Here is a 12,301-nt window from a genome sequence, read left to right on the forward strand (position 1 = left end):
CATACAGTTATTCACTCGACAGGCAGTACTTACAGCCCAGTATTTATTTCACTCAGGAATTGTAGTATGATATTGCAAAATTGGTATCAATGAGTACAATTTTAGCGTTCGAAGAACACTTAAGATGGTTCGACGTGGATAACAACATTTGTTCAAATTAAGATTTGATAAGTTTTGCGATTTTCAATGATTTCAATAATCCTGAGAAACGTTTTCGTTATTAAAACTGTAATTTTCATTCATACATAAACAAATTTTTAGCAAAAAAAATTGTAATAATTCGTAATATAGTCTTCATATACCCAAAATATCAATTTCCAGCTAATAAAATTTAATACAATAAATATGCGGACTAAAAAATATTTTACACAAAAAGCAAGTCTGCCTACCTAAACTTTCCTCTAAGTTTTTGTGCTGGTTTGATAATCATGCGTATTTCTCAAGAGTGCTATAATGAGCAAGAATAAAGGCGACTAATATTACGCCATCCACGAGTCTTGCTGCTGTCGTATTGCAACATTTCATAAGGGTGGTGTATACATTATGCTGCGCATTTATTATGTTGGTGCAGATAGGTGTGATTATATGTACATTGAACACAGACAATGATTTAAAAATACAATTAAACAAAATTGCGTTCTCGCTTAAATCTCTAATAATCGTTTGTGTCTGTTTTATACAACAATTTTGCTTCCAGGCAAATGTCTTAAATGGTTCGTTAGTTATAGAATTAGACAATATCGCATTTCTATTTTGATTCCGCAAAAGGTGGACTGAACAATGCATATTAATGAAATGGTAATTCGGTTTTCGTGATTCAGATACGAATGCAATTAACTTCGAAAAACTGGCTATATATGGCATAACAATCGCTCCTAACATTGTGTTTAGCAACGTTTTTCTTCGAAGACGGTGTCGCCATGGCATTTTTTGTAACTTTAATCGACGATGAAAGAGAGAAACAATGCTTGGAACCTAATGTCCATATCAAATGTTGTGGATATAAGTGTCAATCTTTTCACTACAATGGATGACCTACTTTTGTAAAATTGCTTATGACCGCTTTGAAACGCACGATTGTCCGAGTCAATTTGTAGATTGGCATGGATTGTGAAGACACATATTGATCACGCGGCGACCAAAGTCAACGTGGTGTCATATTACGTTCAAAACTGGACGTTTGTAAAATTGCGGCACGTTTTTATGGATTTACCATTAGCATAATTCAAAAGATTAGAGAAAGTATAGATTTAAAAATGTTGAAATGATATATTTGATATGGAAGGATTACTGAGACTTGGAAGAATAAAGGGTGCATAGTCAGTAGAGTTTCAGCATCGAGAGTGAGCGAAACAGAAAGCTTAATCAAAGATAGAATAGGCTACATAGCATTAGAGAATTCCTACCAGAAAGCTCTTTGTCTGTGATAGAAAACATTGTTTTCAGCAAGTGGAATTCCACATTTATCGATATCAATATCATAGGTTCTATCCAAGATTATATCTTAAAGTGATATTTGAAAAACCTGATTTGGAATGATTTGATAGACTCAAGAAAAAGTAAGTTGCATTCTTGTACCTTGAGAAAAAGATTGAAATAATGATTTATTAAAGTTCACTGCACATATGCCTATATATATAAATACTGCATTTTTATTCTGACACAGGTTTTGGACTCACGTTTTAGTATATCAAAGACTACTTAAATGAATATGGAACCCACATTTCAAACAAAGCAATGGCGAATTGCTGCAGCCAGTGCTTATATTGGCATGGTGAGTATATGTATAAGTCAGAAATACTTTGAATTTTATTTATAGATAAAATTATATACTGTTACACCGTGGTTCTTTCCAAGTGTATATACTTAACAGCTGTCTCTACGGATAATATCTTATACTGGCACTCTCTATTGGAGAGGTTGCTCAAGTAATTTTATTATATACATTTCAAAGAGTTTTTCAAATTCCAGATTATTGGTGCCTTAGTAATAAGTTCAACGATACCGCTTACATTGCTTGCGATGGGAGGAATCAATGATTTAAACATTCTTGCTGTTCATTGTAATTCATTGAAGGTAAGTAGACTGTTTATGATTGTCTGTATTTTTCTTATCTTGATGTTCATGAGCAAACTTGTAATTATTAGCTACGTACGCCGCAAAACGATGCTACTCATGTGGGATGTGCCACAAAACGACACATTACTTATACGTATATATATATGAAAATATGTAGAGCATAAGTGACTGTTCGATATTTCAATCAGTTCCAATTAAATGCCATGTTGTTATCATTATAGTAAATAATATATGTATATATATAAGATATATATTTTATGATTTAAAAATATATTCCGCTAGTTTTCATAAAAAATCTACGTTTTAAAACTATATATTCAAAAAGTCGTTTTTTTATTTGAATATGCTACCCAGTAATTTTGTATGTATATATATAGCATATATCCATGTCTTAAATAGAGTTACAAAAAGCTTTCTTACTTATATGAGGGACTTGCATCATCCAACTATCGCTAACAGAAAGCAATGGTTTTAATTCTTAGTCTACTCTTTAACATTTTTAGACCATCCAATACTGGTTTCTCGGATGGGGTGGCTTGATACTGGTGGCCGAATTTATGGCTGTCGTTGCGTCGATGAAAAAACACAAAATATTTCGGATCGTTGTAAGTCAAACAGTATTTATATGTGTATCCAACTTAATCTCATCGCTCAGTCATATGAAAATTAATTAAAGCGTTGAATGTACTTACCCATACACATGCAAAAATCATGATCCATTTGAGCATGAATTTCAAATGCAACTAGACTATGGCCCAAATATAGCAAGAACCAATGTTATGAATAAAGAATGATGTGTTCTAGCTTGATGAAATGAGAATGGAATATAGGCCTACAAACGCATTGTAACTTATACCTAAAGTCTCAAACTACATTAATTAAATACCAGGTGGCGGCGATGCTGCTGATAACGATAATGTTCTCATTAACGTTGGTTATTTGGGGATCTGTTGAAAGTGACGGGAGAAAAAATTATTTCCAATCAACTTGGAATGATATGGATGATGGCACAAAGCATTTCATTGAATCTTACGTAAGTTTTGGACTCTCTAAAGAATTAGTTGGCGTGCTCTTAGTATTAGCCTGTAATGATTTTACAATGATGGTGATACTAATTATTCGTTTTATGTATGGATTATTTTATTTCTTTTTCATTTTTTTCGAATATAGTAGGTCGGGGTAGTTCGGACACCCGGGGTATGATGGTCAGTCAAAATAAAATCCTCCTAATAGCGACACCTCGCGCTTTTTTTTTCGTTTTGTTTTGTTTCGCGCTTTTTCGTCGCTCAAAACGCATCGCGTGAAAGAGCGACATCATGCGAACAACGACAGAACCAAGATTTACATTTCAGGCTCGACAACTTACACGGCGGTGCTTTTTGGGGAAAGGGTGTTTCTGTTGGGACAGAAAACATCAAATTATAGAGTCCCATGGTGGCGGAGAATAATTTTAGCCGGAAAAGTCTGCGAACTCGGTTCTGTTTTGTTTATTTGTTGAAAGTAGTTGCAGTAGATCGAATGAATTCTTTAGCAGACTGCCAGTACTCATTTTTGGGTTCGTAGGGTCACTTAAGAGGTAGGGTGAATTTTGAGTGGGGGAGGGGGGAGGATTTTTTTCAATATAGTCTGTTGGGAATGTCAATGGGCCGTCGTCATCGAAACTTATAAATAATTATTTTTTGGTACTAAGTACCCTTTTACAACAAAGATCAAAAGCACACTCATCGCCATATTTATCTTGGGTCTCTTAGAAGTTAGGCCCGGCGGAAAATTTCATCTTACCCCGTCCAATTTTTTTTTTTCCATTCGCGTATAAAAATACGCCCAAGGGTATGCCAAGAAATTACAAAATAAATATTTCTAGAATCTAGAGGTAGTCCGTGTAAAGAAGATATAAAAATTGCAGTTGAAAAAGTGCAAACTAAATTTTAAATTTCTACTTTTCCTAAAACTGTTCAAACTCTTTTGAAAATTGCCCTGTTATGTCCTTTATGGGGTAAGACGGACATACATTTTAATATGCAAGAAAAGTGATCTGTTTTAAAAAATGTAAGAGACATAATCCTGGGCCATCTAGGCGTTGACCGAAGTCTTATGACCGAAATCTTAGACACCATCAAGTTTATTTTGGTGTGTGTCTAACTTACCCCGATATTTTTTTCAGCTGAAAATCGGGCGTAAATTCCGATTCGTTGCTATGGCAACAATGTGCAAATGTGGCAAGATAGCTGGAGGGTGGGTGCATAAATCAAACGTAGAACGAATGCAGCTGCGACATTATTTGAAGAGTTATTCAAAATAACCTATTAGTGGGTCCGACTTCCTTCGACCTACTATATATGAAAATACAGCCGATAAATTTATTCGATATTAACAATAATATTTCGTTTATTGTCGAGTCGAAAATAAACAACGGATTATTATTGTGGGTCAGTGGTGTGTTGATAATTTTTACACTGACTGGAATTTATAATTACATCATCCAGCACAAGAAAATAATTCATCTGTATGCCATTTCCACTATTTCCGATTTCATTTAAAACAATATTTTACGCAACTTAGAACTTAAAATAATGATTTTTAGAGTACTATATACCGAAAACAAGCATTGTAATCAGTGCCTGCGAATCAATACATACATATATATATATATATATATCCATAATGTTTCAAATATATATTATGGCTATTTTTCAGTTCTACTGTTGCGGATACGAAAGCAAAATCGAGTACACAACAACACTATTTCCACTAGACAATGCATGTTATGCAATTCCATCAGAAAACACAACTTGGCCTGAAGGTTGTTATAACCGCGTTATTTCTTCATATTTGACCCCAATTACTCTGACAAATTCAGTGGGTGTAACTAACACCATCGGAACCGGGAAAGTCAATCCATTTCTTGTTGCATTCATCTTTACGTTCATGGTTATTATACTCACTGTTGGAATATCTACCGCAACCTTTATCGCAGCCATGCTCAACACTTCTAGGCCAATAAAGCCACCAACGCCAAATGATTTTGTTCTCGAAAATGCCACTGCAAAAACATACGGGGAACCAATACAGAATGGAAAAGATGCGATTTCGGCTGGTGACAACGACGTAGATGTGGAAACAATTCAAATGTCTAATACTATGAGTAAAAATTTGAGCGCAACTGAAAAAGCACGAAAGGAATCAAGCGCAGAACCTGAAGCGGGACTTGATACAAACGAGACCAATTCTAATTCCAAAGATCATATTACTACGAAAAAGATATGGTATAATAGAATACCGGATACTATATCTGAGGTCATTGGGGACACGTTTTATTGGATCGGATTTCGAGTAGGGAAGCATCCCAAATCTACTATTATATATTCACTGATATTAACAGGTACGTTGAGATCTCCCAACATTTATATTCAAAAGTCGTTCCAATTTGACATTTCGAGAAGTGCAAGAAATCTCTACACCAATCGTCCTTTTATGTTTAAAATATATATTTAGGTTTTTTGGCTCTTATCTGATACATAGCTGAGTATTGCCATTGATATATCATTATTTATGTTTTAGTCGCGATGTCCGTGGGTTTGCTACAACGTTATGAAGATACCTCCACAAACGATATCGCTTTTTTGGTGGACGACAATCCGCGATTGATAGAGTATAATATTTTTCTACGAACTTTCATCACCGAGGAAAGAGGCCAGAGCTTGATTGTCGAAGATGAAACAAATGTGCTTTCTTCGGAAAACTTTATTACGACTTTGAATTTGGAAAATAGGTAATAGAGTGAACGCATTTAGCGTGAAATTGTTTATATATCATACAAATAAAATAACCAGGTTGGAACTAATCCAACCCAATTCAAAAATAAGAAAGTCGGTCTAGTTTACCATATGTTGACTTTTCTTCGAACATTTCGGCTGTAATTTCGAGTCCGGCTATAATACCAACTAACAGAATCCAACTTCACAGCCTTGCGAATAACCAAGAAAATATGATAGGAATATTGATATAGATTATAACATATGAGGCGACATCAATGCATACTAATAGAAGAGCTCCATTTTAGATCTGTTATCCTCATTATTGCTCTTTCAGCGTGAAAAACTTGACAAGCTCAACAGGTCAAACATTTTCCGACATCTGTTTGTCAATATCCGGGAATTGTAAACAACGATCGCTGTTCGAGTTTTGGGAATTCGATAACGCAATGATAGAGGGACTATCAAACAGTGATATTCTGGCTAAAATTAACGAAAACCCACTGACGAGTCCTGTTTTTGGCGACAACGTTGATGTTACACATACAATCGGTGAGTCGTCGTCTTTTCATGAATCTTGATTAGGTGTAACAGTACACATAACCCTATTATCAAGGAAACGTAATATGACATGACTTTGGTGAGCCAATAAACAAATGTGCTTCCCACTTATATCGTTAATTAAGCACCACATATAATTGTTTTTACTTCACGAGTGCAACTAGAAACTACGCACACATACCTAAGCCATTTTTTCTGCTGCATTCGTTTTTTTTCTCATTCTCACGAGATAATGTAAAACATTTCTTTGTCTAGGAGGTTTGCAAAGAGATGCGTCAGGAAGCATAATATCAGCAAAGGCTCATTTACTGCATTATGTCACGACGTAAGGCTAGACCTAACATTTTTCAGTTAGAGATAAATAGTCTATGTAAAATCTAATCCTAACTTAAATTATAGTGAACCAAGCTGCTTGGCTTGGGCGTAAAATCGTAGATATACCGGTTGTAGTCCCATTACTGGAGAAACTGTAATAATCTGCAGCATCGATTTCAATTTTCAATAATTTAGGAACACAACACGCGGTAAAACAGGCTCATCATACCTGTAGGTCAGTCAGCTAAATAACTCTTCGTTGTGAACTATCTTCATGTTGATCAGCTGTCATCCGCGCTAACGGAAAATAGCAGACCAACAGACATGGGCAAATTTAACAATGTACCTATATTTCATAAATATAGTTAATACGCTCTTAGAAAACAAGTCATTTCAACCAAACCTGATCCGCGAGTTACCGCAGTTTATCATGACGAGCGACACTTTCTCAGCCAAACACGTCCGTAATCCGTATACGTATTCCTGAACCTAGCGTTGCCAGTTTTTGTTTATTGCCGATTCGCTGCGGTTTGTATATACCATTATGTTTAGACACCGACATACTTTACATTTACAAGAATGAGACAAATTGATTAACTGCACAGAAACAACAATTTCTTACAGAACTATCGGAAATAACTGGGAAGATTTATTCATCGAAAACGCCAAGCAGGGCCGTAGCGGTCTGAATGTATATCTTTCAGCATATTCAAGCCGGGTTTTAGAGGAAGGCAATATATTTACAAGAGAACTTCCATTACTTATCATTGGATTCAGTTTGATTTTCATTTACATCATCTTAATGAGCGGAAAATTTTCTCTTTTGGAGCATAAGTATGTAGCCTACTTCTTGTTTTTCTTTAACACAAAAAAGCAAGATAGTAGAGCGGCAATATTTTACCTCTTTTTTTTAAGAACGCACGTCGCTTTAATGGGAGTTACTGCTGCTGGCCTTTCAATGGCGAGTGGAATTGGACTTGTAGCATCGTTCGGTCTGAAATGGACTTCGTTGAATGTGATTGTTCCATTCTTAGCAATAGCTATTGGTGTTGATGACATGTTCGTGCTGCTTCAGGCGTGGAGTGGCGTGGAGGATGACAAAAATCTTAGGGATAAGAGCATACCTGAGAAGGCCGGACTCACATTGCGAGTAAGCGTTGTCGAATTTTGTGAGAATAAATTTTACGCTTGCGACTGGAAAGCCTCTAGTTAATTGCAATTTATTCTGTAATTGTACTACATTGTCTCGCATCTGGTCAAGTTTTCCCATTTTACCAAAAGCTCCTAAGAATAAAAGGAAAATATTTTATCTTAACAGACAGCCGGAGCTTCTATCACAGTGACTTCAATTACAGATTTGGTAGTTTTTTCGATCGGTGCAACCAGTAGTCTCGGAGCTTTTGCATCCTTCAACATTTACGTAGCAATTTGCATCCTATTGTTGTTCTTTATAGAGGTGAGGTAATTATATAAAGCTGATATTTGCCATAGGGATTTTTCTTTCGTGATCGCTTTGGATGAACTCGAAAGTCATTCGTAACGTGAAGTTCAAGTGGAATAGGTTATTTATTTCTATTTTATCAGTGTACTTTCTTCCTGGCCATTCTATGCCTTGACCAACGCCGCAAAGATGAAAGGTACGATGCATGTCTTACTTGTTGTTATAAACACAAAGATACATATAAAGCAGGAAAATGTTCGGAGCGAGAGGTGAGCTAGGTTTTATTTTCAGAAACTGTGATTCAGTCATGACTGTTTTCTCTGTAGACATGTAAGTCTGCTTTCCATATGAGTTTACGACATGTGCTTGATGAACCTTTCGCCCAAGAAAGAGGGATAGGTGTTTGGTAAGCTTTAAAAATGCGGTACTCCCGGAATATGTGAACCAAGATTGCGGACAGCGGAACGTAGAATGTGTACCAGGTTAGGGTTAGGCCATAATTTTATTCCAACTTTCCTCATTTTAGTTCTATTACGAGTTCGGGGACTAGCCAGATGATTTCCGTAGTATTTGTACCTGAAATTAAGGCCTAACCCTAACCTGGTACACATACTACGTTCCGGTGTCCGCCATCTTGGTTCAAATACTTTGGGAGTATCAAAAATGCTATTGCAAACAAATAAGAAATTATGCAATAAAATAATATTATTGACTATGTTAGTGTTAGATGAACAATTAAATAACAATGATGCATAATAACTTTTTTTTAGTTCTTTCAAATGTTTTTTGAAGACGGACTTGGGCGCATCGTAACAAAATTACCTTTTGCTATAATTGTCATTCTAATCACTCTTGGACTGACAGGATTCATGGTCTGGGGATTTTATAATTTGAAAATTGAGTTTGATGCAGATTGGTATTTACCCTCAACCAGGTAAATCGATTGTAATGGATGATTCTATATATTGCAGATCTAAAATCCAAATTTTGAACATTTCCTACAAATAACTAATGCGGAGAAAATCAGATTGACTTTGTTACAACTTCTACTTATTTTTATACTTAATGTTGTCTCCGGCCGAGTATTTCTATATAACAAATTTTCCTATATGAAACTTGATATGTTCCAACTACTAGAATATAACAACGTTTATATTCAGTTACCTCGTTACTTTCAACAATAAATATGATGAATACTTCGACGTTGGCGCATCAGCAGCTGCTTATGTTATTGAAACTGACTTCTACACTGAGAGAGAAAAACTGCACACTCTATATGAAAGAATACAGGCCAACTCTAAGATTGATACTACGTATCTTAAAAGGTAAAAACTGCTATGTAGTGAAGGAATAACAAAGATTCAAGCGCTCTGAAAAAGTCATACTGTTTAAAACAGAGCCATAAGTCCTGATAATCCATCTCTGTTTAATATGAGAGACAAAAAAGTTTCAATATTTGTTCACTCTAGTCTTGTCAGATATATACAAACTCAAACTCAGCCAAAAACCATTGGTATTGCCAGTAACACATTCCTCTTTCTTGTATTTGATTCAGTTGGTTTGAAAATTATGTGCTGTGGTGCGCAACTGCAAAAGGAATATCCGATGTTTACGCAGAAAATGCATTCTCTAGTTCAACTGCATTTTACACTTCTGTTAATGAGTTTTTATCTTCAACTGGGAGTCACTTTGTTCATGTAAGCATTGCTGTTTAATTCAGGATTCATTGAGAATAATTCAATAAATTTAATGGCTAATATTATTTCAATTAATAATATTAAAAGAATTAAATAAAACATAATATTCAATAAATTAAATAAACTGTTTTGGACAATAATGACAATTAGGAGAGAGCAGAGAAAAAGCATTTTATTTATTGCATTTGGTTTCAGGATGTTGTGTTCAAGGATAATGTTATCATCGGATCACGGTTTCATTTTCGTCATATATTGGTTCCCACTGACGCAGATAATATAGAAATTGTTGAGTCTTTGCAAGCAGACTGCAATTACGCTGGATTCAGTACGGGATACTGTTTTTCTCGCGGACCGTAAGATACTCATCTGTACAATATATATATCACAGAAAACTTAGAATACCGTTAAAATCACGAAGGATTAGACTCGGCAAAAGATGATCCATCATCCCGAGTGATCTAAATAGTCATTCAGCGAACTTTTCTATCTGTTGACACCTATTTTCAGATTCTACTTGTTTTACGAGATAGTAAGGATTATCGGACTGGAAGTTTACAGGAATTTAGGAATCGCATTAGCTTGCGTATTTATTATGGTGCTCCCAATGCTTTCAAGTCTACAGATGGGATTTTGGGTGACACTATGTGTCGTATTTACAACCGTCGACGTTGCCGGGACTATGTATTTAGCAGGTAAGTATCCACAGTTCTTTGTGTTGAGAGAAAACAAAAATGTGAATGTTTAATCAGAATATAATCTCAAATATAGGTCTTGCCATCGAAGCCAGCACCGTGATAACGTTGCTCCTATCCATTGGATTGGCAGTCGATTATGCGGCGCACGTGGGCCACAAGTTCTTGTTATTGAAAGGATCTCGAAAAATGAGAATAAGAACAGCTTTAGGTCGAATCGGTCTCGCTGTTTTCAATGGAGGATTCAGCACGTTTCTTGCACTTGTTGCACTGTCCGCGTCGGATACTTACACTTACAGGGTGTTTTTTACGGTTTGTGGACTTTTTGTAGTCTAAGGTCTAGGAATATTTTTAGTGATATCTGTGTACATTTATTGCGGTAGAACCGCCAGCGCTTATCCCAAAATGCCCAAGTGCGGTTTAAAGTATTTTGTGGCGTCTGAAGCTGCCGCAAAACCATGGCGGTATTTCCAAACCATGGCAGGAGCTAGCATGAAGTGGTAAGAACTGCGACTCAAAATGCTAGCATATAGGTTTCTGAGAAATCTTTCCAGGATTATTACCAATAATACACAACCCAACTAGACTCAAAGTAGTTCAAATCAACATGGACAGAAAATGAGCCCAAAGGTGATGACCGCCAAAACTTCAAATAAAACCTCTACATCATTTTTTTTATTTCTTCAGATATGTGCTTGTGTCGTTGGATTTGGTTTATGGAACGGATTAGTATTTCTACCATGTGTATTAGCTTTCGTTGGGCCACAACCTCTTATAACTGCAACTGAAGCGCGATTGAGTACAAGGCACCATGCTAAAAAAACTAAAGTTCAAAATACAACTACACAATCGCAACATGACTAAGCGATTGAAAGCCTTTAGATTCAAATTTTTATCATTTATGTGTATAATTGAGGACCATGAATCATTGCGACTAAAACAGGTACGACGTCGCGTTTTCAGATATTGCGACATTTTATCGAAGCCATAACCCTCAATTTTTTCAAATTTAACTTACTCAATATACTTACTTATACTATAATAATATACTTACTTATTTAACTTACTCAAGATATTTACTTATATATCGATCTTGTCAGGTCTAGCGATTATGAGATATAAGACTAGATATACTAACACAGTTAATGCCAAACATTTGCAACGTTTAACATTGATATAGTGGGAAGGAAACGCCGAAAAAGTTTTTTTCTATTCTTAAATTGTATAGCTTACTTTTTATAATAAAACTATTAATGAGCACCGGAGTTTTTAATTCTCGAAGGTATAAATTTGGAAAAAAAAATACTACTATGAAGTACAGTATATATATATTTAGAAGTTGTATGATGCAATCAGTCGAGGCACCGCTGCCATAATAATATTTAACAACTCATTAGAAGTGTACGACCGAAAACCCGAAGCAGGCCCATACGGAAACGTTGCCCATTCCAGTGCATATTACCAACGAAAGAGAAATTTTTCCCCAGGTTTATACTAGGGAGCAATACTTTACAGAGAGCCTACACCTTGCCACAAAATATCCACCGACCTACCTACCCACGGCGTTGAAATGAATATCAACCAGTTAATAATCTACACCTCGCCACAAAATATCCACAGACTTATCCACGGTGTTGAATTGAATATCAACCAGTTAATGAACTTTGTAGAGCTAGACATAAACCATGCCACTTTATTTATCAATATAGCAAGCGTTTATGTACGCAACAACCTAATCCCATGGGCGATATGGCATGAACT

At 35.7% G+C, this 12,301-nt stretch overlaps 1 protein-coding gene across 1 annotated transcript; it reads left to right on the forward strand.

Annotated features, from left to right (window-relative positions):
• Positions 1-630: 630 nt before the first annotated feature.
• On the forward strand, positions 631-12,219 carry LOC120335623 (patched domain-containing protein 3-like). Its single transcript, XM_039403160.2, has 20 exons — positions 631-1,559; positions 1,667-1,774; positions 1,972-2,076; positions 2,583-2,684; positions 2,969-3,112; positions 4,777-5,461; positions 5,641-5,851; positions 6,172-6,386; positions 6,651-6,720; positions 7,335-7,544; positions 7,626-7,860; positions 8,029-8,166; positions 8,295-8,420; positions 8,922-9,085; positions 9,312-9,476; positions 9,707-9,848; positions 10,044-10,201; positions 10,356-10,540; positions 10,617-10,852; positions 11,228-12,219. Exons 2-20 carry the CDS (start codon positions 1,706-1,708, stop codon positions 11,402-11,404), a joined length of 3,537 nt encoding a protein of 1,178 aa, XP_039259094.2. The 5' UTR covers positions 631-1,559; positions 1,667-1,705; the 3' UTR covers positions 11,405-12,219.
• Positions 12,220-12,301: the final 82 nt, after the last annotated feature.

Source organism: Styela clava, chromosome 2 (genome assembly GCF_964204865.1).
Source record: "Styela clava chromosome 2, kaStyClav1.hap1.2, whole genome shotgun sequence".
NCBI lineage: Eukaryota > Metazoa > Chordata > Ascidiacea > Stolidobranchia > Styelidae > Styela > Styela clava.